The sequence below is a fragment of the Pristiophorus japonicus genome, unplaced genomic scaffold, assembly GCF_044704955.1.
Source record: "Pristiophorus japonicus isolate sPriJap1 unplaced genomic scaffold, sPriJap1.hap1 HAP1_SCAFFOLD_286, whole genome shotgun sequence".
Taxonomy (NCBI): domain Eukaryota; kingdom Metazoa; phylum Chordata; class Chondrichthyes; family Pristiophoridae; genus Pristiophorus; species Pristiophorus japonicus.
In genome coordinates, this window is record NW_027252625.1 from 746548 (window position 1) to 774339 (window position 27792).

At 54.4% G+C, this 27792-nt stretch overlaps 1 protein-coding gene across 5 annotated transcripts in view; it reads right to left on the minus strand.

The window, feature by feature from the left end:
• LOC139247857 (ankyrin repeat and SOCS box protein 9-like) overlaps positions 1 to 20002 on the minus strand; it is a 123010-nt gene extending 103008 nt beyond the window's left edge. For 4 of the 5 annotated variants that reach the window (XR_011590991.1, XR_011590992.1, XM_070871810.1 and 1 more), the window contains exons 1-2: positions 19020 to 19082; positions 18785 to 18907 (exon numbers count right to left, since the gene is read on the minus strand). Coding sequence is in view for 3 of the 5 variants with exons in the window: in XM_070871810.1 (XP_070727911.1) it covers positions 18785 to 18872 (88 nt within the window). In the remaining 2 variants the exon portion in view is untranslated. Of the gene's footprint in view, positions 1 to 18784; positions 18908 to 19019; positions 19083 to 19960 lie in introns of those variants that run through there. The other variant, XM_070871811.1, reaches the window with a different exon arrangement.
• Between the last annotated feature and the right edge of the window lie 7790 nt (positions 20003 to 27792).

The window sequence follows — 27792 nt, forward strand, 5'->3', positions numbered from 1 at the left end:
GAGCTTTAAACGAGTCACAGAAGGCTCACTCCAAACCCGCCTGTCCCGAGTACTGCTCAGCTACCGCATGAGACCCCACTCGCTCACAGGGGTGCCCCCAGCTGAGCTACTCATGAAAAGGACACTTAAAACCAGACTCTCGCTGATTCACCCCAACCTGCATGATCAGGTAGAGAGCAGGCAGCAGCAACAAAATGTAAACGATGGTCGCGCCACTGTGTCACGAGAAATTGATCTGAATGACCCTGTGTATGTGCTAAACTATGGACATGGTCCCAAGTGGATCGCGGACAAGGTGATAGCTAAAGAAGGGAGTAGGGTGTTTGTAGTCAAACTAGACAATGGACAAATTTGCAGAAAGCACCTGGACCAAACGAGGCTGCAGTTCACAGACTGCCCTGAACAACCCACAGCAGAAACCACCTTTTTCGAGCCCACAACACACACCCAAAGGATCAACGACACCACCCCGGACCAGGAAATCGAACCCATCACGCCCAACAGCCCAGGCTCACCCAGCAGCCCTGCAGGGCCAACAACACGCCAGCCCAGCGAGGGCACAACCAACACACCAGAACAGACATTTGTACCGAGTCAGTCCACCAGGGAAAGAAAGACTCCCGACCGCCTCACCTTGTAAATAGTTTTCACTTTGACTTTGGGTAGGAGTGATGTTGTGTATCTGTAAAACATGCACTCCCGTGTTCCGCCACCAGGGAGTGCTTCCCCTGAAGTCCCATGGGATCCCAGCATCCCTTGGGAGCACTGTATATAAGCCGGTCCCTAAGACTTATTCCTCACTCTGGAGTGTCTTAATAAAGACTGAGGTCACTGTTACTTTAACCTCCCTGTGTGCAGCCTCATCTGTGTTAGGAACACAATAGATGCAGAGAAGATATTTCCACTCATAGGAGAAATTAAAACTAGAGGGCATAGTCTCAGAATAAAGGGCCGCCCATGTAAAACTGAGACGAGGAGAAATTTCTTCTCTCGGAGGGTTGTAAATCTGTGGAATTCGCTGCCTCAGAGAGCTGTGGATGCTGGGTCATTGAATATATTTAAGGTGGAGAGAGAGAGATTTTTGAGCGATAAAGGAATAAAGGGTTATGGGGAATTAGCAGGGAAGAACATAAGAACATAAGAATTAGGAACAGGAGTAGGCCATCTAGCCCCTCGAGCCTGCTCCACCACTCAATAAGATCATGGCTGATCTGGCCGTGGACTCAGCTCCACTTACCCGCCCACTCCCCATTACCCTTAATTGGTTAAAAATCTATCTATCTGTGATTTGAATACATTCAATGAGCTAGCCTCAACTGCTTCCTTGGGCAGAGAATTCCACAGATTCACAACCGTCTGGGAGAAGAAATTCTTTCTCAACTCAGTTTTAAATTGGCTCCCCTGTATTTTGAGGCTGTGCCCCCTAGTTCTAGTCTCCCTGACCAGTGGAAACAACCTCTCTGCCTCTATCTTGTCTATCCCTTTCATTATTTTAAATGTTTCTATAAGATCACCCCTCATCCTTCTGAACTCCAACGGGTAAAGACCCAGTCTACTCAATCTATCATCATAAGGTAACCCCCTCATCTCCGGAATCAGCCGAGCGAATTATGTCTGTACCCCCTCCAAAGCTAGTATATCCTTCCTTAAGTAAGGTGACCAAAACTGCACGCAATACTCCAGGTGCGGCCTCACCAATACCCTATACAGTTGCAGCAGGACCTCCCTGCTTTTGTACTCCATCCCTCTCGCAATGAAGGCCAACATTCCATCCGCCTTCCTGATTACCTGCTGCACCTGCAAACTAATTTTTTGGGATTCATGCACAAGGACCCCCAGGTCCCTCTGCACCGCAGCATGTTGTAATTTCTTCCCATTCAAATAATATTCCCTTTTACTGTTTTTTTTTCCAAGATGGATGACCTCACATTTTCAGACATTGTATTCCATCTGCCAAACCTTAGCCCATTCGCTTAACCTATCGAAATCTCTTTGCAGCCTCTCTGTGTCCTCTACACAACCTGCTTTCCCACTAATCTTTGTGTTATCTGCAAATTTTGTTACACTACACTCTGTCCCCTCTTCCAGGTCATCTATGTATATTGTGAACAGTTGTGGTCCCAGCACCGATCCCTGTGGCACACCACTAACCACCGATTTCCAACCCGAAAAGGACCCATTTATCCCAACTCTCTGCTTTCTGTTAGCCAGCCAATTCTCGATCCATGCTAATACATTTCCTCTGACTCCGCGTACCTTTATCTTCTGCAGTAACCTTTTGTGTGGCACCTTATCGAATGCCTTTTGGAAATCTAAATACACCACATCCATCGGTACACCTCTATCCACTATGCTCGTTATTTCCTCAAAGAATTCCAGTAAATTAGTTAAACATGATTTCCCCTTCATGAATCCATGTTGTGTCTGCTTGATTGCACTATTCCTATCTAGATGTCCTGCTATTTCTTCCTTAATGATAGCTTCAAGCATTTTCCCCACTACTACAGACTCCTGCTCCTATTTCTTATGTTCTTATGGAACCGTTCCTTTATAAAGGAAAAATTGTGCATGTTACTCTGCTATTTAAGAAAGTTGAGAGAGGGAAACCAGGGATGTATAGATCAGTTAGCCTAACATGTGTTGTTGGGAAATTAGTAGAGTTTATAATTAAGGATATGGTGACTGAACCCCTTGAAAATGTTCAGCTGATCAGAGAGAGCCAGCATGGATTTCTGAAAGGCAGGTCATGCCTGACAAACCTGACTGAATGTTTTGAAGAGGTGACAGTAGTGGACAGGGGAATGTCTGTGGATGTTATTTACAGGGACTTCCAAATGCATTTGATCGAGTCCCACATAAGAGAATGACGCGCTTATTTGTATTGCAAAAATGGCCACCATGCTCCACCATTTGTCTATGATTGGTCCCCTGGGAGGATAAGCCACATCCTGACATTTCACAGGAATGTGTAACTGGAACCGCCCATCCCAAGGTCTCACTGACTTCGCAAATTGTAACTCGATCCACTTTGACTTCCTGAAGCGACAGAGGACAGAGTTCCCCAGAAGACAGCAAGGGCCTTACCCCAGTCCAAGTACATCCCTCCCCCAACCAAAGTGCCTTACCCCTGTCCCTGTACATCCCTCTCCCAGCCAAAGTGCCTTACCCCAGTCCCTGTACATCCCTCCCCCAACCAAAGTGTCTTACCCCTGTCCCTGTACATCCCTCCCCCAGCCAAAGGGCCTTACCCCAGTCCAAGTACATCCCTCCCCCAACCAAAGTGCCTTACCCCTGTCCCTGTACATCCCTCTCCCAGCCAAAGGGCCTTACCCCAGTCCCTGTGCATCCCTCCCCCAACCAAAGTGCCTTACCCCTGTCCCTGTACATCCCTCTCCCAGCCAAAGTGCCTTACCCCTGTCCCTGTACATCCCTCTCCCTGCCAAAGGGCCTTACCCCAGTCCCTGTACATCCCTCCCCCAACCAAAGTGCCTTACCCCTGTCCCTGTACATCCCTCTCCCAGCCAAAGGGCCTTACCCCAGTCCCTGTACATCCCTCTCCCAGCCAAAGGGCCTTACCCCAGTCCCTGTACATCCCTCCCCCAGCCAAAGTCCCTTACCCCAGTCCAAGTACATTCCCCCCCACTTCCCCCACCCCCCGCCCAATAGATGGGGCATTGTGTATGGATTGTAACAGGTTGATTGGGTATGAAGTGAATAGTGACAGTGTGGTAACTTCTGGATATCAGCCACCCCAACCATGTCCCTTGTAGGAGGTTGGAGGAATGTGATCCGTCTTCCCCCCAACCATGTCTCTCTCCCCACCCCACCCACCCACCCGTGTCTCTCTCATGCCCCCACAGCCTCTCTCTCTCTCCCCAGCCACTCTATCTCCCCTCAGCCTCTCTCTCTCCCCCCAGCCTCTCTCTATCCCCCTCAGCCTCTTTCTCTCCCCCAGCCCCTCTCTCTTTCGCTCCCCCCAGCCTCCCTCTCTCACTCTCCCCTCCAGCCTCTCTCTCTCCCTTCCAGCCTCTCTCTCCCCCAGCCTCTCTCTCCTCCCCCCCGCCAGCCTCTCTCTCCCCCCACTCCACCAGCCTCTCTCTCCCCCCAGCTTCTCTCTCTCTCTCTCTCCCCCCAGCCTCTCTCTCTCTCTCTCTTCCCAGCCTCTCTCTCTCCCCCAGTCTCTCTCTCTCTCTCTCCCCACTTCCCCTCTCTCCCCCAGCCTCTCTCTCTCCCCCCAGTCTCTCTCTCTCTCCCCCCAGTCTCTCTCTCTCCCCAGTCTCTCTCTCTCTTCCCAGCCTCTCTCTCTCTTCCTAGCCTCTCGCACTCTCCCCCGAGTCTCTCTCTCCCCCTAACTCTCTCTCTCAACCCCCCAGTCTCTCTCTCTCTCCCCCCACCCCCAGCCTCTCTCTCTCTCTCTCCCCCAGCCTTTCTCTCCCCCCAGCCTCTCTCTACCCCACAGCCTCTCTCTCTCCCCGCCAGCCTCTCTCTCCCCGCCCCAGCCTCTCTCTCTCCCCCTCAGCCTCTCTCTCTCTCCCCCCCCAGCCTCTCTCACTCTCTCCACAGCCTCTCTCACTCTGGCGCCCTCCCCCCCCCACCCCCCGCACCATCATCTCTCTCTCGCTCCCCCAGACTCTCTTTCTCCGCACATCTCTCTCTCTCCCCTCCAGCCAGCCTTCCTCTCTCCCCCGGCCCCTCTCTGTCCCTCCAGCTTTTCTCTCTCTCCCCCAGCCTCTCTCTCTCCCCACAAGCCTCTCTCTGCCCCCCACCAGCCTCTCTCTCTCTCTCCCCCAGCCTCTCTCTTCCCCCAGTCTCTCTCTCTCCTCCAGCCTCTCTCTCTCCCCGCCAGCCTCTCTCTCCCCGCCCCAGCCTCTCTCTCTCCCCCCTCAGCCTCTCTCTCTCTTCCCCCCCCCAGCCTCTCTCACTCTCTCCACAGCCCCTCTCACTCTCGCGCCCTCCCCCCCCCCCGCACCATCATCTCTCTCTCGCTCCCCCAGACTCTCTTTCCCCGCACATCTCTCTCTCTCCCCCCCAGCCAGCCTTCCTCTCTCCCCCGGCCCCTCTCTGTCCCTCCAGCTTTTCTCTCTCTCCCCCAGCCTCTCTCTCTCCCCACAAGCCTCTCTCTCTCCCGCAGCCTCTCTCTCTCTGCCCCCCCCAGCCTTTCTCTCTCTCTCCCCCTAGCCTCTCTCTCTCTCTCGCAGCCTCTCTCTCTCCCACCCCAGCCTTTCTATCTCTCCCCCAGCCTCTCTCTCTACCCCCCAGCCTCTCTCACCTCCCCCAGCTTGTCTCTCTCCCCCCAGCCTTTCTCTCTCCCCCGGCCTCTCTCCCCACACCCAACCTCTCTCTCCCCCAAGCCTCTCTCTCTCCCCCCGAGTCTTTCTCTCTCCCCCAGTCTCTCTCTCTCTCTCCCCGAGCCTCTTTCTCCCCCAGCCTCTGACTACCCCCCTCCCAGCCTCTCTCTCTCTCTCCCCCAGCCTTTCTCTGCCCCGCAGCCTCTCTCACTCTTCTCCCCTGCCCCCGGCCTTTCTCTCTGGCCCCTCACCTCCCCGATGCAGCCACTCTCTCTCTCTCTAACTCTCGGCCTCCCACCCACCCGCTCTCGGCCCCCTGCCCCTGCTCTCGGCCCAGGCCTCCCCGCTCTCGGCCCCCTGCCCCCGCTCTCGGCCCCAGGCCCCCCCGCTCTCGGCCCCAGGCCCCCCCGCTCTCGGCCCAGGCCCCCCCGCTCTCGGCCCCAGGCCCCCCCGCTCTCGGCCCCCTGCCCCCGCTCTCGGCCCCAGGCCCCCCCGCTCTCGGCCCAGGCCCCCCCGCTCTCGGCCCAGGCCCCCCCGCTCTCGGCCCCAGGCCCCCCCGCTCTCGGCCCCCTGCCCCCGCTCTCGGCCCCAGGCCCCCCCGCTCTCGGCCCCAGGCCCCCCGCTCTCGGCCCAGGCCCCCCCCGCTCTCGGCCCCAGGCCCCCCCGCTCTCGGCCCAGGCCCCCCGCTCTTGGCCCAGGCCCCCCCCGCTCTCGGCCCAGGCCCCCCCCCGCTCTCGGCCCCAGGCCCCGCCGGTCTCGGCCTCAGGCCCCCCCGCTCTCGGCCCCAGCCCCCCCGCTCTCGGCCCAGGCCCCCCCCCGCTCTCGGCCCCAGGCCCCCCCGCTCTCGGCCCAGGCCCCCCCGGTCTCGGCCCAGGCCCCCCCCGCTCTCGGCCCCAGGCCCCCCCCCCCGCTCTCGGCCCCAGGCCCCCCCGCTCTTGGCCCAGGCCCCCCCGGTCTCGGCCCCAGGCCCCCCCCGCTCTCGGCCCCAGGCCCCCCCGCTCTCGGCCCAGGCCCCCCCGGTCTCGGCCCAGGCCCCCCCCGCTCTCGGCCCCAGGCCCCCCCGCTCTCGGCCCCAGGCCCCCCCGCTCTCGGCCCAGGCCCCGCCGCTCTCGGCCCAGGCCCCCCCGCTCTCGGCCCAGGCCCCCCCCGCTCTCGGCCCAGGCCCCCCCGGTCTCGGCCCAGGCCCCCCCGCTCTCGGCCCCAGGCCCCCCCGCTCTCGGCCCCAGGCCCCCCCGCTCTCGGCCCAGGCCCCCCCGCTCTCGGCCCCAGGCCCCCCCGCTCTCGGCCCAGGCCCCCCCGGTCTCGGCCCAGGCCCCCCCCGCTCTCGGCCCCAGGCCCCCCCCCCGCTCTCGGCCCCAGGCCCCCCCGCTCTTGGCCCAGGCCCCCCCCGCTCTCGGCCCAGGCCCCCCCCGCTCTCGGCCCAGGCCCCCCCGCTCTCGGCCCCAGGCCCCCCCGCTCTCGGCCCAGGCCCCCCCGCTCTCGGCCTCAGGCCCCCCCGCTCTCGGCCCAGGCCCCGCCGGTCTCGGCCTCAGGCCCCCCCCGGTCTCGGCCCAGGCCCCCCCGCTCTCGGCCCAGGCCCCCCCCGCTCTCGGCCCCAGGCCCCCCCGCTCTCGGCCCAGGCCCCCCCCGCTCTCGGCCTCAGGCCCCCCCGCTCTCGGCCCCAGGCCCCCCCGCTCTCGGCCCCAGGCCCCCCGCTCTCGGCCTCAGGCCCCCCCGCTCTCGGCCTCAGGCCCCCCCGCTCTCGGCCCAGGCCCCGCCGGTCTCGGCCTCAGGCCCCCCCCGGTCTCGGCCCCAGGCCCCCCCGCTCTCGGCCCAGGCCCCCCCGCTCTCGGCCCAGGCCCCCCCCGCTCTCGGCCCAGGCCCCCCCGCTCTCGGCCCAGGCCCCCCCGCTCTCGGCCCAGGCCCCCCCGCTCTCGGCCCAGGCCCTGCCGGTCTCGGCCTCAGGCCCCCCCGCTCTCGGCCCAGGCCCTGCCGGTCTCGGCCTCAGGCCCCCCCGCTCTCGGCCCAGGCCCCCCCGCTCTCGGCCTCAGGCCCCCCCGCTCTCGGCCTCAGGCCCCCCCGCTCTCGGCCTCAGGCCCCCCCGCTCTCGGCCTCAGGCCCCCCCGCTCTCGGCCCAGGCCCTGCCGGTCTCGGCCTCAGGCCCCCCCGCTCTCGGCCCAGGCCCCCCCGCTCTCGGCCCAGGCCCTGCCGGTCTCGGCCTCAGGCCCCCCCGCTCTCGGCCCAGGCCCTGCCGGTCTCGGCCTCAGGCCCCCCCGCTCTCGGCCCAGGCCCCCCCGCTCTCGGCCCAGGCCCCCCCCCGCTCTCGGCCCAGGCCCCGCCGGTCTCGGCCTCAGGCCCCCCCGCTCTCGGCCCAGGCCCCCCCCGCTCTCGGCCCAGGCCCCCCCGCTCTCGGCCCAGGCCCCGCCGGTCTCGGCCTCAGGCCCCCCCGCTCTCGGCCCAGGCCCCCCCGCTCTCGGCCCAGGCCCCCCCGCTCTCGGCCCAGGCCCCGCCGGTCTCGGCCTCAGGCCCCCCCGCTCTCGGCCCAGGCCCCCCCGCTCTCGGCCCAGGCCCCCCCGCTCTCGGCCCAGGCCCCCCCGCTCTCGGCCCCAGGCCCCCCCGCTCTCGGCCCAGGCCCCCCCGCTCTCGGCCCAGGCCCCCCCGCTCTCGGCCCAGGCCCCCCCGCTCTCGGCCCAGGCCCCCCCGCTCTCGGCCCAGGCCCCCCCGCTCTCGGCCCAGGCCCCCCCGCTCTCGGCCCAGGCCCCCCCGCTCTCGGCCTCAGGCCCCCCCGCTCTCGGCCCAGGCCCCCCCGCTCTCGGCCCAGGCCCCCCCGCTCTCGGCCCAGGCCCCGCCGGTCTCGGCCCAGGCCCCCCCGCTCTCGGCCCAGGCCCCGCCGGTCTCGGCCCAGGCCCCGCCGGTCTCGGCCCCAGGCCCCCCCGCTCTCGGCCTCAGGCCCCCCCGCTCTCGGCCCCAGGCCCCCCCGCTCTCGGCCCAGGCCCCCCCGCTCTCGGCCCAGGCCCCGCCGGTCTCGGCCCAGGCCCCCCCGCTCTCGGCCCAGGCCCCGCCGGTCTCGGCCCAGGCCCCGCCGGTCTCGGCCCCAGGCCCCCCCGCTCTCGGCCTCAGGCCCCCCCGCTCTCGGCCCCAGGCCCCCCCGCTCTCGGCCCCAGGCCCCGCCGGTCTCGGCCCAGGCCCCCCCCGCTCTCGGCCTCAGGCCCCCCCGCTCTCGGCCTCAGGCCCCCCCGCTCTCGGCCCAGGCCCCGCCGGTCTCGGCCCAGGCCCCCCCGCTCTCGGCCCAGGCCCCGCCGGTCTCGGCCCCTCGGCCTCAGGCCCCCCCGCTCTCGGCCCAGGCCCCCCCGCTCTCGGCCCCAGGGTGAGTGAAGTTCGGTAACACCTTTACACACACAGGGTGAGAGAGGTTTGGTAACACCTTTACACACACAGGGTGAGTGAGGTTCGGTAACACCTTTACACACACAGGGTGAGGGAGGTTTGGTAACACCTTTACACACACTGGGTGAGAGAGGTTTGGTAACACCTTTTCATACACAGGGCGAGAGGTTTGGTAACACCTTTACACACACAGGGTGAGTGAAGATCGGTGACATTTTTACACACACAGGGTGAGTGAGGTTCGGTAACACCTTTACACACACAGCGTGAGAGAGGTTCGGTAACACCTTTACACACACAGGGTGAGAGAGGTTCGGTAACACCTTTACACACACAGGGTGAGAGAGGTTCGGTAACACCTTTGCACACACAGGGTGAGAGAGGTTCGGTAACACCTTTACACACACAGCGTGAGTGAGGTTCGGTTACACCTTTACACACACAGGGTGAGAGAGGTTTGGTAACACACACACACAGAGTGAGTGAGGTTCGGTAACACCTTTACACATACAGGGCAAGCGGTTCGGTAACACCTTTACAAACACAGGGTGAGAGAGGTTCGGTAACACCTTTACACACACAGCGTGAGAGAGGTTCGGTAACACCTTTACACACACAGGGTGAGAGAGGTTTGCTAACACCTTTGCACACACAGGGTGAGAGAGGTTTGGTAACACCTTTGCACACACAGGGTGAGAGAGGTTTGGTAACACCTTTACAAACACAGGGTGAGAGAGGTTTGGTAACACCTTTACACACACAGGGTGAGAGAGGTTTGGTAACACCTTTACACACACAGGGTGAGAGAGGTTTGGTAACACCTTTACACACACTGGGTGAGAGAGGTTTGGTAACACCTTTTCATACACAGGGTGAGAGAGGTTCGGTAACACACACCCACACAGGGTGAGAGAGGTTTGGTAACACCTTTACACACACTGGGTGAGAGAGGTTTGGTAACACCTTTTCATACACAGGGCGAGAGGTTTGGTAACACCTTTACACACACAGGGTGAGAGAGTTTCGGTAACACCTTTACACACACAGGGTGAGGGAGGTTTGGTAACACCTTTACACACACAGGGTGAGTGAGGTTTGGTAACACCTTTACACACACAGGGTGAGTGAGGTTCGGTAACACCTTTACACACACAGCGTGAGAGAGGTTCGGTAACACCTTTACACACACAGGGTGAGAGAGGTTCGGTAACACCTTTGCACACACAGGGTGAGAGAGGTTCGGTAACACCTTTACACACACAGGGTGAGAGAGGTTCGGTAACACCTTTACACACACAGGGTGAGTGAGGTTTGGTAACACACACACACAGACTGAGAGGTTCGGTTACACCTTTACACACACAGGGTGAGTGAGGTTCGGTAGCACCTTTACACACACAGGGTGAGTGAGGTTCAGTTACACCTTTACACACACAGGGTGAGTGAGGTTCGGTTACACCTTTACACACACAGGGTGAGTGAGGTTCGGTAACACACACACACAGGGTGAGAGGGGTTCGGTAACACACACACACAGGGTGAGAGAGGTTCGGTAACACACACACACAGGGTGAGAGAGGTTCGGTAACACACACACACAGGGTGAGAGGGGTTCGGTAACACACACACAGGGTGAGAGAGGTTCGGTAACACACACACACAGGGTGAGAGAGGTTCGGTAACACACACACACAGGGTGAGAGAGGTTCGGTAACACCTTTACACACACAGGGTGAGAGAGGTTTGGTAACACCTTTACACACACAGGGTGAGAGAGGTTCGGTAACACCTTTACACACACAGGGTGAGAGAGGTTCGGTAACACCTTTACACACACAGGGTGAGAGAGGTTCGGTAACACACACACACAGGGTGAGAGAGGTTCGGTAACACCTTTACACACACAGGGTGAGAGAGGTTCGGTAACACCTTTACACACACAGGGTGAGAGAGAGGTTCGGTAACACACACACACAGACTGAGAGAGGTTCGGTAACACCTTTACACACACAGGGTGAGAGAGGTTCGGTAACACACACACACAGGGTGAGAGAGGTTCGGTAACACACACACACAGGGTGAGAGAGGTTCGGTAACACCTTTACACACACAGGGTGAGAGAGGTTCGGTAACACACACACACAGACAGAGAGGTTCGGTAACACCTTTACACACACAGGGTGAGAGAGGTTCGGTAACACCTTTACACACACAGGGTGAGAGAGGTTCGGTAACACACACACACACAGACTGAGAGAGGTTCGGTTACACCTTTACACACACAGGGTGAGAGAGGTTCGGTAACACCTTTACACACACAGGGTGAGAGAGGTTTGGACCTCTCTTCTGCAATGGACAGTTAATGTTAGGTCAATTGTTAATTTTAAATTTGAGATTGATAGCTTTTTGTTAACTGAAGGTATTAAGGGTTATGGGGCAAAGGCAGTTATATGGAGTTTGGTCACAGATCAGCCAAGATCCCACTGAATTAAGAACAAGCTTCAGGGGCTGAATTCTTCTGTTCCTATCCCTCCAGAAATGAACCCCAGAGCTTGGTTTGAATTTTTTTATGTGCATTTTAACCGACTTTTTATGATCTGTGTACCTGTTCCCTGAGACCTCTCTGCTCTACCCCATTTAGATGCTTCTTGTCCAAGCATTATGAGGCCTCCTTATTCTCCAACCAAAATGCACCACCTCACACTTATCTTTACTGAAATTCATTCGCCAATTGCATGCTCATTCTGCCACTTTATTAACGTAATGCAAAGGGAGATGCATTCTATTGTATCGTCACATAATCAAGACTATTCGGATGGAGATATCCAAAACTTACCAGATTCTCGCAATTATCTATTTGTTGCAATAAATTGCAATTTACATGCTGTCCGGGAGCGGACAGTCTGGTGATATCGGGCCGAAATCTGTGGCCAGAGGCGCACCTCCGGAGCACGGCTCCGATCCGAAAAACAATTTGAAATGCCTGCTGGCTCCTTGGCTTTAGGTCCTGGACCTCCAGGCGTATGCCTGCGTAAAGGCCCAAAGATGTCAGGGATGCAGGCGGTTCGGAAGCATCCCTGGGATCACATGGGCTGGGCCAACCAATTAGAAAGGGGAATTCCTCATAAGCTTATGGGGATTCCAGTTATGAACGGAATCCCATACGCTTATGAGATATCCCCAAATAAAGAATTAACACAATTCTAATAAAAATAAATATTCCCATGTTCAAAATTAATGAAAAGTCCCTTTGATTAAGCATTTAAAATAAAAATTTAATCTTTTGAAAACATTTTAATAGGGCCAAAATTTACATCAACTAATTTAAAACATTTGAATTTATTTTAAGCCTTGCGCGTGGCAAATAGCCCGATTCTGCGGCAGCACAAGTGTTTCTGGGGCACATGCGGATGCTCTGTCAAGGTTGCAAGTTGTGGGATTTCGCGCATGTGCAGCACATGCCTAAAGCCGGAACTTGCCGGGCCATTGTGAGGGCGTACGGCGGTGTGTACGCCGTCATTGGCCCCGCAAAACCCAAGGCATGAAGTTCTGCTCCAGTGGTGTGATGCATAGAAATGCTGTCCATAGCCAACTGGACACAATCATGTTCAACGCTCTATAGCCTGTTCGTGTTATCACTGGAGCAGAGCCGAATTCGTGGCTCCTGTACATCTATTTAGAATAACGGAGACAGTCACCAGCATCTACATTGCGACTAATCCTCCAACCCGTTTACAGGGGAAGAGAGACACAGGATATAGTATAAAAACTGAGGTGAATGGCACACAAAAGCCAATTTGATATTGTCACTGAAAGCCAGGATTAGAGTGCTGTGCAGAAAGCTGCCTGCAGGTTGTACTGGGGTCCTTGTTTTTCTGAAGAAGGAGCGTGGGGCTATTGTATTCATTGCTGCCTTTCCTATCACTGAGCAGGATGGTGCTGCAGGTTAAATATTAGGTATCAGCGGGTGAGTCTCGGGCACTGGCTCATGCGTACAGTCTTGTGTACAAACACCCTGCACTGCTACATGAGCCAACAATGGAACATTTGCCATCTCCTCGACACTGGGGAACCAAACTGTAAAATAGATACCACAGGGGAGAAATTCTGTGCCCCCCCATTAGCACCCTGGGTGGGGGGGGGTAACACCACTGCGCCTGGGCGCAGCACTGCCATCGACTCCCGCCACATTGGGTGGGAGTTTAGCGACGCGCTATGGCGTTGCACCCCGATCTCCTGCGCCCCGAGATCGTGATGTCATCGCCGCGCACATCGCCCCGTTAGTGGTCCGGCCCCGAAATTCACTCCGGCCTCCTGCCGCAGCACCGACGGAAGCTGCAGGAGGCGCGGATCGGGGGGCCTGCCGTTACCGGGGCGGTGATTAAAGGCCAGGCAGCTGAGGTCAGTAAACAACGTAACTGTGTTGTTGCTGTTTTCTTTGCGGGCTCTAGCCTACGATCGTTCAGCCCGGCGCTCTGCTTGGTGCTCTCGGTAGGTGGCTGTTACATTTAAGGGATGGAAGGGCCCTTTGAATACAGCAGCGCACCGCCTGTGTCCGCTAAATCAAGCACTCCACTTCCTTCCTGGAGCGCTAAAGCCCATTTTCTGAAAGGGGGAAGCATTGATCTTATTGAATGGCAGAGCAGGCTCGCGGGGCCGTATGGCCGACTCCTGCTCCTATTTCTTATGTTCTGGTGCGAAGTTTCCCAGCTTTGAAAAGTTACCGCCCCACGTGGGCTGATAATGAATTTCACCCCCGTTATCCTTATATACACAGCATTAGGGTCTGGTTTAATCTGACATGCTTAGGGTCTCTGGTTTCCTTTTACGTATCAATGGCTTGTGGTTATTACTCCAACAAAGATTATCAGGTGAAACAGTAAATGAGCAGTGGGAGGCCTTCAGAGAGGAGATGGTTCGGGTACAGAGTAAACACATTCCCACCAGGGGTAAAGGAAGGGCATACAAAGCTCCAGCTCTCTGGATCACAAAATAAATTTACATGAAAATGAAACAGGAAAACTAGGCTCATTTTAAGTATCAGATTCATAATACAACAGAGAATCAAGTAAAATACTGTAAGTGCAGAGGAGAACTGGAAAAGGAAATACGACGGCAAAGAGAGTGTATGGAAAATATTAGTAATAAACATAAAAGGGAATACTGAAGTCTTTTCTACACATATAAATGGTAAAAGGGTAGTAAAGGAAGTGTTGGGCCGATTCGGGAGGCAGAGGCTGAGGAACTTACTGAGTGTGTTGCATCTGCCTTCACTAGAGAAGGGGATGCTGCCAATGTAGCAGTACAGGAGCAGGCAGTAGCCATTTTGGATAGAATACAAATAGTTGGAGGCTGGCAGCGCTCAAGGTAGACACATGACCCGGTCCAGGTGGGCCGTATCCTGGGTGGATATTGCAGAGGCTCTGGCCTCAATCTTCCGATCCTCCTTCGATATGGGCTGGTCCCAATAGGATTGGAGGGTTTTAAATGTTCAATGATAAACCCAGCAACTACAGGCCATTCAGCCGAACGTCAGTGGTGGGGAACATTCTGGGGACCATAATCCGGGGAAAAATAATGTCACTTGGAAGAACATGGGTTAATAAATGACAGCCAACATGGAATTGTTAAAGGCAAATCGTGTGTGAAAAACTTGATTGAGTTCTTGGATGAAGTAACGAAGGTTTGATGAGGGTAGTGCCGTTGATGTTGTGCAAAGGACTTTCAAAGACGTTTGATAAAGTGACACATATTAGACTTGTCAGCAAAATTGAAGCCCCTGGGATTAAAGAAATGGTGACAGCATGGATATAAAGTTGGCTCAGAGACAGAAACATAGAAACATAGAAAATAGGTGCAGGAGTAGGCCATTCGGCCCTTCAAGCCTGCACCACCATTCAATAAGATCATGGCTAATCATGCAACTTCAGTACCCCATTCCTCCTTACTCTCCATACCCCCGATCCCTTTAGCTGTAAGGGCCACATCTAACCCTCTTTTGAATATATCTAACAAACTGGCCTCAACAACTTTCTGTGGTAGAGAATTCCACAAGTTCACCACTCTCTGAGTGAAGAAGTTCCTCCTCATCTCGGTCCTAAATGGCTTACCCCTTATCCTTAGACTGTGACCACTGGTTCTGGACTTCCCCAACATCGGGAACATTTTTCCTGCATCTAACCTGTCCAATCCCGTAGAATTTTATATGTTTCTATGAGAGCCCCTCTCATTCTTCTAAATTCCAGTGAATACAAGCCGAGTCGATGCAGTCTTTCTTCATATGTCAGTCATGCCATCCTGGGAATCAGTCTGGTGAACCTTCGCTGCACTCCCTCAATAGCAAGTATGTCCTTCGTCAGATTAGGAGACCAAAACTGAACACAATATTCAAGGTGTGGACTCACCAAGGCCCTGTACAACTGCAGTAAGGCCTCCCTGCTCCGATACTCAAATTCTCTCACTATGAAGGCCAACATGCCATTTGCCTTCTTCACCGCCTGCTGTACCTGCATGCCAACTTTCAATCACTGATGAACCATGACACCCAGGTCTCGTTGTACCTCTCCTTTTCCTAATGTGTGACCATTCAGATAATATTCTGCCTTCCTGTTTTTGCCACCAAAGTGGATAACCTCACATTTATCTACATTATACTGCATCTACCATGCATTTGCCCACTCACCTAACCTGTCTAAGTCTCCCTGCAGCCTTAGTATTCTCCTCCCCGCGATCTCTCCTTGAGATCTCTCTCCCACCGATCTTGCCCCCTGCGATCTCCCCCGTGATCTCTCCCCCTGCGATCTTTCCCTGCGATCTCTCCCCCCGCGATCTCTCCCTCCGATCACTCCCCCATGATCTCTCCCCCCGCAATCTCTCCCCCCGAAATCTCTCCCCGTGATCTCTCCACCATGATCTCTCCCCCCGAGATCTCTCCCTCTGCGATCTCTCCCCCACACCTTGTGATCTCCTCCCGCAATCTCTCCCCCCGCGATCTCACCCCCACACCTTGCGATCTCTCCCCGCAATCTCCCCCCGTGATCTCTCCACCCGTGTTCTCTTCCCCTGCGATCTCTCTCCCACACCTTGCGATCCCCCCCCGCCATCTCTCCCCCCGCGATCTCTCCCCCCCGCGATCTCTCCCTTCGTGGTCTCTCACCCCGTAATCTCCCCCTCTGCGATCTCTCCCCCCGCAATTTCTCCCCTCGTGATCTCTCACCCCGTAATCTCTCCCTCTGCGATCTCTCCCCCCGCGACCTCCCTCACACCTTGCGATCTCTCCCCCGTGATCTCTCCCCCCGCGATCTCTCACTCACCCCTTGCGATCTCTCCCCCCGCGAACTCTCCCCCCGCGATCTCTCCCCGCGATCTCTCCATCACACCTTCCGATCTCTCCCCCCCGCGATCTCGCCCCGCGATTTCTCCCTCACACCTTGCGATCTCTCCCCCCGCGATCTCTCCCCCCGCGATCTTTCCCCGCGATCTCTCCCTCACACCTTGCAATCTCTCCCCCACACCTTGCGATTTCTCCCCGCGATCTCTCCCCCAGCGATTTCACCCTCCGCGATCTCTCCCCCATACCTTGCGATCTCTACTCCCGCGATCTCTCGCCCCATGATCTCTCTCTATGCGATCCAGTGATCTCCCCCAGCGATCTCTCCCCATGATCTCTCCCCGCGCGATCTCCCCCTGCGATTTCTCTCCCCGCGATTTCTCCCCCCGTGATCTCTCTCGCTACGATCTCTCTCCGCGATTTCTCCCCCCGCAATCTCTCCCTCCGCGATCTCTCCGCCACACCTTGTGATGTCTCCCCGCAACCTCCCGCCGCGGACTCTTCCCCCGCGATCTCTCCCCTCACGATCTCTCCCCCACACCTTGCGATTTCTCCCCTCACGATCTCTCCCTCACACCTTGCAATCTCTCCCGGCGATCTTTCCCGCCGCGAACTCTTCCCCCGCGATCTCTCCCCTCACGATCTCTCCCCCACACCTTGCAATCTCTCCCGGCGATCTTTCCCGCCGCGAACTCTTCCCCCACGATCTCTCCTCCGTGTTCCCTCCCCGCGATCTCTCCCTCCGCGATCTCTCCCCCACACCTTGCAATCTTTCACCGTGATCTCCCCCCCGCGAACTCTCCCCGCGCGATCTCTCCCTCCGCAATCTCTCCCCACGATCTCTCCTCGCGATCTCTCCCCCACACCTTGCAATCTCTCCCCGCGATCTTTCCCACCGTGAACTCCCCCCCCCCCCCCACCCCCGCGATCTTTCCCCCACACCTTTCAATCTCTCCCCGCGATCTTTCCCACCGTGAACTCCCCCCCCCCCGCCCCCGCGATCTCTCCCCCACAACTTGCAATCTCTCCCCGCGATCTTTCCCGCCGCGAACTCTTCCCCCACGATCTCTCCCACCGCGAACTCCCCCCCGCGATCTCTCCCTCCGTGGTCTCGCCTGTGGAAAGTATTTTTATCTAAGCTGATACCATACGGTATTCGTGTGCCTTTTGATTAAAATGGAGTCCTGGCCCTTCCAGAACTTTCTGCATTTTAGCAGTCAGCTTGCATAAACAGCTAAACCTGCTGTGAGATGGCTGATGGCCATCAGACAGCTAGGAGACAAGTCATGCTGAGACAAGTAACCCCCCATGGTGCTCTCCTATTGTCTACACTACAGGAGTTCCATGTCACCCCACCCTTATCTTCTAGCCATTATCTCTTTCCGAGACCTCATCCATTTGATGCAAACAGATAAACTGACCAGGAAATTGGAACAATCCTGACACAATACAAGACAGGTGATAGCCCATTACCTATGACTCATGGAGTAATGGCCGTTTGGCTTCCTGATTACCCTGACAAAAGGAAATATCTGTAAACCATGTCAGGACCAGGATATAGTAATTAACTCTTTATCTGTATTCACTGACTGTGAGACAGAGCAGTACACAGGGAGAGGCCAGAACTTTGGTTTTACTGTATAAATATCTTGTTAAACTGAACCATTTCGGAGGTGTTCACTTAGCCCTTGACTGAGTGTGACCTACCCCTTGCGAGCAAGTAAATTAAAAAGGAAACTTCTACCGGAGCTGTAAGTGTCGGAGTCATTCTTTTCGGAGGTCGAGATTTCGACACGCCCCGCGATCTCTACCTCCGCGATCTGTCCCCCACACCTTGCAATTTCTCCTCGCGATCTCTCCCCCCGCCATTTCGCCCCCCGCCATCTCTCCCCCACGATCTCCCCCCGCGATCTCTGCCCCACACCTTGCGATCTCTCCGCTCGCAATCTCTCCTCCCGTGATCTATCCCCCCGCGGTCTCTCCCCCACACCTTGTTATCTCAAACCGAGGCCCCGTCTGCTCTCAGGTGGACATAAAAGATCCCAGGGCACTATTTCGAAGAAGAGCAGGGGAGTTATCCCCAGTGTCCTGGCCAATATTTATCCCTCACCAACATAACAAAAACGTTTTTCCTGCTCATTATCACATTGCTAATTGTGGGAGCTTGCTGTGCGCAAAATAGCTGCTGCATTTCTTACATTACTGCAGTGACTGTACTTCAAAAGTACTTTATTGACTGTAACGCGCTTTGGGACGTCCTGAGGTGGTGAAAGGCGCTACAGAAATGCAGGTAACAACAAAAGACAAAAGGTGACAGGGACCTTTGTAAAGTGACGCAGTTTGGTCAGTGCACCCCCTGACTACACCTCAATCTGCATTCTGTGCATTACAAGCAGCTCGATTCAAGAGCAAGAGAGCAAACTGATCATGCTCAACTTGAGCTCCTGTTTAAAACCTTCTTTTCCCCTTCCTGTGCAACATACCAAATCTGGGGTGGGGAGGGTGAGCGACTCCCGACAGCAGCAGTCTGTTTACCCAGGCAGGATCGGGCCCCCTGCTGTAAACACTGCTCCCCCAACACATGGTTAACTGCTAAATGGTTACGGATGGCCAGGCTGAGGGCTGGAACAAGCAAGTTGCAGAGAGTGATCTGATCAAGGGTTTTCCATTCAAAAAGATTAAAGTGGAAGCAGTCTGCTCTCCGAGTGTGTTACTTCTTCAAACAGAGCTACAAACTGGGTCAGGAATGCATCGGACTCTCACTGTTTCTGGTTAGTTATAAAGTATGTGATAAACTCACCGCTCATCAGTGGGTTGGAGATGTAATCCCCGTACAGGCTCTGCCCTGCAGCCTCAGGCTGTCTGCTCTCTTCATTCTCAGTAGCCATCTTTCACCAGAAAGGTGGTTGCATTTCACAACTCCCTGCAAAGAAAAGCTGCAAGCTGTTTATTTTGCATTTTAGTGAGAACTGCTTTTGGAGAGGGTAAAAAAGGGTTTAAGTTCCAGCTCTTTACTGCACTTGATGCTGACTGACCTGGGTGGGACACAGACAGCTCCTGCTGTGCTGCTCAACCACACTCTCAACAAGCCCCAGCACTTGAATGTGGTGAAATCGCCAAACCTGCTTTGTGTGCTGGAGCCAATCAAAGCCAGCGTCAGCAGAGTAAAACATGCCCAAGCAGGAAACATGTGACTGAGCCCAAACTACCGGTTCAGTGAGTCCACCAACACTATAATCAGCAAGCTTAATTGCTTTACTGGATAACGAGATTCTTGCAATGATTTAGTAGTTCAGTACAAGTGAAACCGCGACCTGCACAGGCCAATGTCCACATAAAAGAATGACTTGCATTTATATAGCGCCTTTCATGAACACTGGACGTCTCAAAGTGCTTTACAGCCAATGAAGTACTTTTTGAAGCATACTCAATGTTGTAATGTAGGAAACGTGACAGCTAATATTAGCATAGCAAGCTCCCACAAACAGACCGGGTAATCTGCTTTAGTGATGCTGATTGAGGGCTAAATACTAGCCAGGACACTTGGAATAACCTCCCTGCTCTTCGAAATAGCACCATGGGATCTTTTACATCTACCTGAGAGAGCAGATGGGACCTCGGTTTAACGTCTCATCCAAAAGACGGCCCCTCCGACAGTGCAGCACTCCCTCAGCTCTGCCCCTCTGACAGTGCAGCACTCCCTCAGCACTGCATTGGAGTGTCAGCCTAGGTTTATGTGCCCAAGGCCCTGGAGTGGGACTTGAACCCACAGCCTCCTGATTCTGAGGTGAAGGTGCTACCCACTGAGACACAGCTGGCACACATCCTGCATTGTGCGATACTTCTGGCAAAGATTCAATCTACAAGTTGCAAACAAGTTATAAAGTAACAGAATAAATATTTTCTATTGCACAAATGATTCAGCAAAGAATTCCTTAGCTAAGCGGAACTTAAAAGAGAAACAAATGATTTATACGTTGCCTGTTTTGAAGCTCTGTGTCGGCGAGCAGCAGAAGTGCTCCCCCCGGGCCTGACAAGGAAGCCTTGGGCCTCCCCTGTCCGAACTCCCCCCTCAAGGTGCAGCCCACAGCCTGCCTCCCCGCCTGTGACCCGCTCCTCTCGTTGAATCGCACTGATTTATTTAAATGAGGCCCAGCCGTTAAGATCAGCAGGGCCTCCACGTCTTGCTGGGTTCGTGGTCCGATACCAGGCTCCCAAGCTCCCAAGCTAATATCCAGGCCCTAGTGTGCATGCAGTTCCTCCTTATTCTGGGCCATGATCCTGTCACACCTGGCAGTCACATCCAGGTGTAACGCGACTAAACCACAGCTTCCCATCTAGCGCATTTTTAGGAAAGTTTCTATGACTTGCCTTTCAGCCCTCCTGACACTAGATGGTGCTGTATCTCCGCAGTGCCACCTGCCTCCACCAACACAGCTCAGGCTCCATACTGTCACGGTCCCAATAACCCACAGCCGGACTCTCCCATCACCAACGTTCCCCCACCATCTGCTGTCTTTGGCCACCAGAGGCTGTTATTGGACTGCGCCGCTCCTAACCGGTGCTCCAGCCTATCTCGGGGTCGTGTTCACATATATGGGGGCCCGTGTTCACATGTATGGGCGGACCGTGTTCACATATATGGGAGGTCGTGTTCACATATATGGGGACCCGTGTTCACATATATGGGAGGTCGTGTTCACATATAATGGGGACCCGTGTTCACATATATGGGGGCCTGTGTTCACAAGTATGGGGGGGCGTGCTCACATGTATGGGGGGGCCGTGTTCACATATATGGGGGGCCGTGTTCACATATATGGGGGGCCGTGTTCACATATATGGGGGGCCTTTTTCACATATATGGGGGCCCGTGTTCACATATATGGGGGCCCGTGTTCACATGTATGGGGGCTGTGTTCACATATATGGGGGGCGTGTTCACATGTATGGGGGCCCATGTTCACATGTATGGGGGCCCGTGTTCACATGTATGGGGGCCCGTGTTCACATGTATGGGGTCGTGTTCGCATGTATGGGGGCCCGTGTTCACAAATATGGGGGCCCGTGTTCACATATATGGGGGCCCGTGTTCACATGTATGGGGGGCCGTGTTCACATGTATGGGGGCCTGTGTTCACATATATAGGGGCCCGTGTTCACATGCATGGGGGCCCATGTTCACATATATGGGGGCCCGTGTTCGCATGTATGGGGGCCCGTGTTCGCATGTATGGGGGTCCGTGTTCACATGTATGGGGGCCGTGTTCACATGTAGGGTGGCCTGTGATCACATGTATGGGGGGTTGTGTTCACATGTATGTAGGGGCCGTGTTCACATGTATGGGGGTGTTCACATGTATGGGGACCCTGCTCACATGTATTTAGGGGCTGTGTTCACATGTATGGGGGGTGTTCACATGTATGGGGGGGGCGTGTTCACTTGTATTTAGGGGCCATGTTCACATGTATGGGGGGGGGCTGTGTTCACCTGTATAGAATCATAGACATTTACAGGACGGGAGGAGGCCATTTCGGCCGATCGTGTCCGCACCGGCCAACAAAGAGCTATCCAGCCTAATCCCACTTTTCAGTTCTTGGTCCGTAGCCCTTCAGATGCACATCCAAGTATCTTTTAAATGTGGTGAGGGTTTCTGCCTCCACCACTCTTTCAGGTAAAAGAACATAAGAAATAGGAGTCGTCGGCCATTTGGCCCCTCGAACCTGCTCCGCCATTCAATAAGATCATGGCTGATCTGATCATGTGCTCTACTCCACTTCCCCGCCCGCTCCCCATAACCCTTTACTCCCTTATCACTCAAAAATCTGTCTATCTCTGCCTTAAATATATTCAATGACTCAGCCTCCACAGCTCTCTGGGGCAGAGAATTCCACAGAATTACAACCCTCTGAGCGAAGAAATTTCTCCTCATCTCAGATTTAAATGGGGGGCCCCTTATTCTGAGACTATGCCCCCTAGTTTTAGTTTCCCCTATGAGTGGAAATATCCTTTCTGCATCCACCTTGTCGAGCCCCCTCATTATCTTATATGTTTTGATAAGATCATCTCTCATTCTTCTGAACTCCAATGAGCATAGGCCCAACCTACTCAACCTATCCTCATAGCCCAACCCCCTCATCTCCGGAATCAACCTAGTGAACCTTCTCTGAACAGCCTCTAATGTAAGTATATCCTTCCTTAAATACGGAGATTAAAACTGTACGCAGTACTCCGGGTGTGGCCTCATCAATACCCTGTACAGTTGTAGCAGGACTTCTCTGCTTTATACTCTATCCCCCTTGCAATAAAGGCCAATATTACATTTGCCTTCCTGATTACTTGCTGTACCTGCATACTAACTTTTTGTGTTTCATGCACAAGGACCTCTAGGTCCCTCTGTACTGCAACACTTTGCAATTTTTCTCCATTTAAATTGTAATTTGCTTTTCTATTTTTTCTGCCAAAGTGGATAACCTCACATTTTCCCACATTATACTCCACCTGTCAATTTTTTGCCCACCCACTTAGCCTGTCTATATCCCCTTGCAGATTTTTTGTGTCCTCCTCACAATTTGCTCTCCCACCCATTTTGTGTTATCAGCAAAGTTGGTTACATTACACTCACTCCCTTCATCCAAGTCATTAATATAGATTGTAAATAGTTGAAGCCCCAGCACTGATCCCTGCAGCACCCCACTAGTCACTGTTTGCCAACTGGAAAATGACCTATTTAGCTCGACTCTCTGTTTTCTGTTAATTAGCCAATCCTCTATCCATGCTAATATATTACTCCCCACCCCATGAACTTCTATCTTGTGCAGTAACCTTTTATGTGGCACCTTATCGAATGCCTTCTGGAAATCATTCATGGGGGGGCCATGTTTATATGTATGGGGGAGCGTGTTTACATGTATGGGGGTGCTGTGTTTACATGTATGGGGGGTGTTTACATGTACTGGGGCGTGTTTACATGTATGGGGGCGTGTTTACATGTATGTGGAGCCATGTATACATGTATGGGGGCCGTGTTTACATGTATGGGGCATGTTTACATGTATGGGGCATGTTTACATGTATGGGGCATGTTTACCTGTATGAGGGCGTGTTTACATGTATGGGGGTTGTGGTTACATGTATGGGGAGCCGTGTTTACATGTATGGGGCGTGTTTACATGTATGGGGTCGTGTTTACATGTATGGGGGCATGTTTATGTATGGGGAGCTGTGTTTACATGTATGGGGGTGTGTTTAAATGTGTGGGCATGTTTACATGTATGGGGAGCCATGTTTGCATGTATGGGGGCGTGTTTATATGTTTGGGGCATGTTTACATGTATGGGGGTTGTGTTTACATGTATGGGGAGCCATGTTTACATGTATGGGGGCGTGTTTACATATATGCGGCGTATTTACATGTATGCAGCGTGTTTACATGTATGGGGGGTTGTGTTTACATATATGGGGGGTTGTGTTTACATGTATGGGGGAGCTGTGTTTACATGAATGGGGGTCTTGTTTACATGCATGGGGCATGTTTACATGTATGGGAGCATGTTTACATGTATTGGGGCGTGTTTACATGTATTGGGGGGCATGTTTACATGTATGGGGTCTGTGTTCAGATGTATGGGGGCCCGTGTTTACATGTATGGGGGGCCGTGTTCACATGTACAGGGGGGCCATGTTTACATGTACAGGGGGCCATGTTTACATGTATGGGGGGCCATGTTTACATGTATGAGGGAAGCTGCACACCCTGAACAGGGGTCCCGATGCAGTTCGCCCCTTCCAGGATAGTGCAGTGTCGCTTGGCCCTGCCCAGCCATGAGAGAGGTAGATGTGGGTGTGTTGGGAACTTGGGCTGTAGCCATGCTCATTATCCTGGGGAGCCCAAGGGCCATTCCTCTCCTCCTGGCCCACAGGAGTGCGAAAAGGAACTGATCTTCAGCACTTACCTTGGCCAGTCTACACCTCCAGTCTGGGATCCACTGCTGGGCATCCCACTCGCAGACCATCCCCTCACTCGCAGTGCCAATCTCATCAGGCTGAAACTTTTGAAGGTTAATTAGGCCCACGCCTGTCTTTTGCGGGAGCCTCCTCGACAGCCTCGTTTCTGTACGTCAGAATTTAAAGGGCGGGGATGTGGTCGGGTTGGCCGAGCCCAATATTTGAAACTCCCCCCGCCCCCCAATCCCTTCTCCTGCCCATTGGCTGGGGGTAAAATCGAGGCCTGTGTTTCCCAGTATAACCAACACTTATATCTGAATCAGAAGTGAAAGTGCACCACTTGTTTCTCCCTGCTTTATAGCCACTTTGACTTTTTCACTAACTTTCGTGAAGACGTCTCGTCAGGAGACAGGACTCCGTTACTCCGACGATAACCGAAGAACACTGGTGGCCACGTGAGCAGTAAGGGGACACCGGGTTTGTTTGAAAGCTGGAACAGGCCGCCCCCTGTGGCTGAGACACAGCTCGCCATGAGGTGAGGTCTCGGGCATGCGGCTGACCCGTGACTCAAACTCTCACACCGAGCTCTTGGTCAATGGTGACAGTTCTTTATGTCAGATCAGCCTGAGGTGACTCTGCCTCCAGTTTCCCCTACCTCGCTCCATATGGGGAGACATGAGATCTTCCCTGGCATCTTTCCAAGGTCACTTGGTTAAATTAGTAACTCATTGGCTTTGGAGGAGGCAGACAATGTTAAAAGATCTGAACAGCAAGAGCTTTAAACCTGTCGCAGGCCTTAAAGACCAGACTCTTTAGGGGTCTTTCCAGCATGATTGTATTATCAGGTATAGTGTAGGACCTCTTCCCACCACCATATGCTAAACTATTTATGTTCAAATATAAAGTATGAGCTGGTGTGTCAAGTTTTACTGAATGCAGTGATGAACACGACTTCTCGGTAAACAAACCTGTTTCCACCAGTCTGAGGTTGCCAACACCAAGACTTAGATCTGTTCAGTCTATCATATGTCCAAAAAAAATCAGCATATTTATAACCTTTTTGTTATATGAAGCATTTCCCTCCAGGAGCGACACAAACTTCTGGGTGATACCGGGCAGGAGCTGGCTGGGAAAGATACGCTGGAACTGGGACGATGTCCGAGCGCTATCATCCGCTGACGACACTTCGTGTGCCCAGATCTTAAACAAATTTCCTTTGCTGTTCAAACCAGGCATCGGGCAATTCCAAGAAGCAAAAGTGCAGACCCACCTAATTCCGGTGGCGCGACCCATCCATCACAAGGCGAGAGCGTACATGATGAGAGAAAGGGTAGAGATCGAGCTAGACCAGCTGCAAAGAGAGGGCATCATTTCACCGATCGAGTTCAACGAGTGGGCCAATCCTATTGTCCCAGTCCTCAAGGGACCTCTTTGCAACGCAGGAGGAAAGACGTTCACAAAGCTGGATCTGATTTCAGCCTTCATGACGCAGGAACTGGAGGAATCATTGAAGACCCTCACCTGCATCAACACGCACAAAGGTCTTTTTGTTTATAACAGATGACCATTTGGAATCCGATCAGCGGTGACGATATTGCAGAGAAACATGGAAAGTTTACTGAAGTCGGTCCCGCGCACCATAGTTTTCCAGGACGACATCTTGGTCACAGGTCGGAACACAGTTGAGCACCTGCAGAACATGGAGGTGGTTCTTAGTCAACTCAATCGCGTGGGGCTCAGGTTAAAACGCTCGAAGTGTGTTTTCCTGACGCCTGAAGTGGAGTTCTTGGGAAGGAGGATTGCGGCGGACGGCATCAGGCCCACCAACATGAAGACGGAGGCAATCGAGAACGCACCGAGGCCACAGAATGTGACGGAGCTGCGGTCATTTCTGGGACTCTTGAACTACTTTGATAACTTTTTACCGGTCTCAGCACGCTGTTAGAACCCCTGCATGTCTTACTACGAAAAGGGGACGAATGGGTTTGGGGCAAAAGCCAAGAAAATGCCTTTGTAAAAGCGAGAAAATAGTTATGCTCAAACAAATTGCTTGTGTTGTATGATCCGTGTAAGCGTTTGGTACAAGCATGTGCTGCGTCGTCATATGGCGTCGGGTGTGTATTGCAACAAGCTAATGATTTCGGGAAACTGCAAATGGTTGCTTATGCATCCAGGAGTTTGTCTAAGGCTGAGAGAGCCTACAGCATGATTGAAAAAGAAGCGTTAGCATGTGTCTATGGGGTAAAGAAAATGCATCAATACCTGTTTGGGCCAAAATTCGAATTGGAAACTGACTATAAACCACTTATATCCCTGTTTTCCAAGAGTAAAGGGATAAATACCAACGCATCGGCTCACATCCAGTGATGGGCGCTCACGTTGTCCGCATACAACTACACCATCCGCCACAGGCCAGGGACAGAAAACTGCGCCGATGCTCTCAGTAGGCTGCCATTGCCCGCCACGGGGGTGGAAATGGCGCAGTCCGCAAATCTAGCCATGGTTATGGAAGCATTTGAGAGTGAGCAATCACCCGTCACTGCCCAGAAAATCAAAACCTGGACAAGCTAGCACCCCTTATTATCTCTAGCCAAAAGCTGTGTGCTTCACGGGAGCTGGTCCAGTGTCCCAGTGGAAATGCAGGAAGAGATAAAGCCGTTCCAGCGGCACAAAGATGAAATGTCCATACAAGCAGACTCCTTCTGTGGGGCAACCGAGTAGTGGTCCCCAAGAAGGGCAGAGACACCTTCATCAATGACCTCCACAGTACCCACCCAGGCATCGTAATGATGAAAGCGATAGCCAGATCCCAGGTGTGGTGGCCCGGTATCGGTGCGGACTTAAGAGCCCTGCGTTCACAGATGTAATACATGCTCGCAGTTAAGCAATGTACCCAGGGAGGCACCGCTAAGTTAATGGTCTTGGCCCTCCAAACTGTGGTCTAGGGTACACGTCGACTATGCAGGCATGTTCTTGGGTAAAATGTTCCTTATGGTTGTAGACGCGTACTCCAAGCGGATTGAATGTGAGATAATGTCGGCTAGCACGTCCGCTGCCACTACTGAAAGCCTACGGGCAATGTTTGCCACTCACGGCTTACCCGATGTCCTGGTGAGTGACAACGGGCCATGTTTTACCAGTGCTGAGTTCAAAGAATTCATGACCCGTAACGGGATCAAACATGTCACATCTGCCCCGTTTAAACCAGTGTCCAATGGTCAGGCAGAGAGAGCAGTGCAAACCATCAAGCAAAGCTTGAAGAGGGTAACTGAAGGCTCACTGCAGACTCGCCTATCCCGAGTCCTGCTTAGCTACCGCACGAGACCCCACTCGCTCACTGGGATCCCACCTGCTGAACTGCTCATGAAAAGGGCACTTAACACAAGGCTCTCGTTAGTTCACCCTGATCTACATGAACAGGTAGAGAGCAGGCGGCTTCAACAAAGTGCATACCATGATAGCGCAAATGTGTCACGCGAGATTGAAATCAATGATCCTGTATTTGTATTAAATTATGGACAAGGTCCCAAGTGGCTTCCCGGCAATGTCGTGGCCAAAGAGGGGAGCAGGGTGTTTCAGGTCAAACGTTCAAATGGACTCATTCACTGGAAACACTTGGACCAAATCAAACTCAGATTCACAGACTATCCTGAGCAACCCACCTTGGACCTTACCTTTTTTGATCCCCCAATATACACCCCAGTGGCAACCAGCACCACGGTTGACCACGAAGCAGAACCCATCATCCACAGCAGCCCAGCAGGGCCCAACACACCAGGCAGCCCAGCAAGGCCAGCTGCACAGCAGCCCAGCGAGGGCCCAACAAATGATTGAACAAAACCAGCTTTCACACCGAGAAG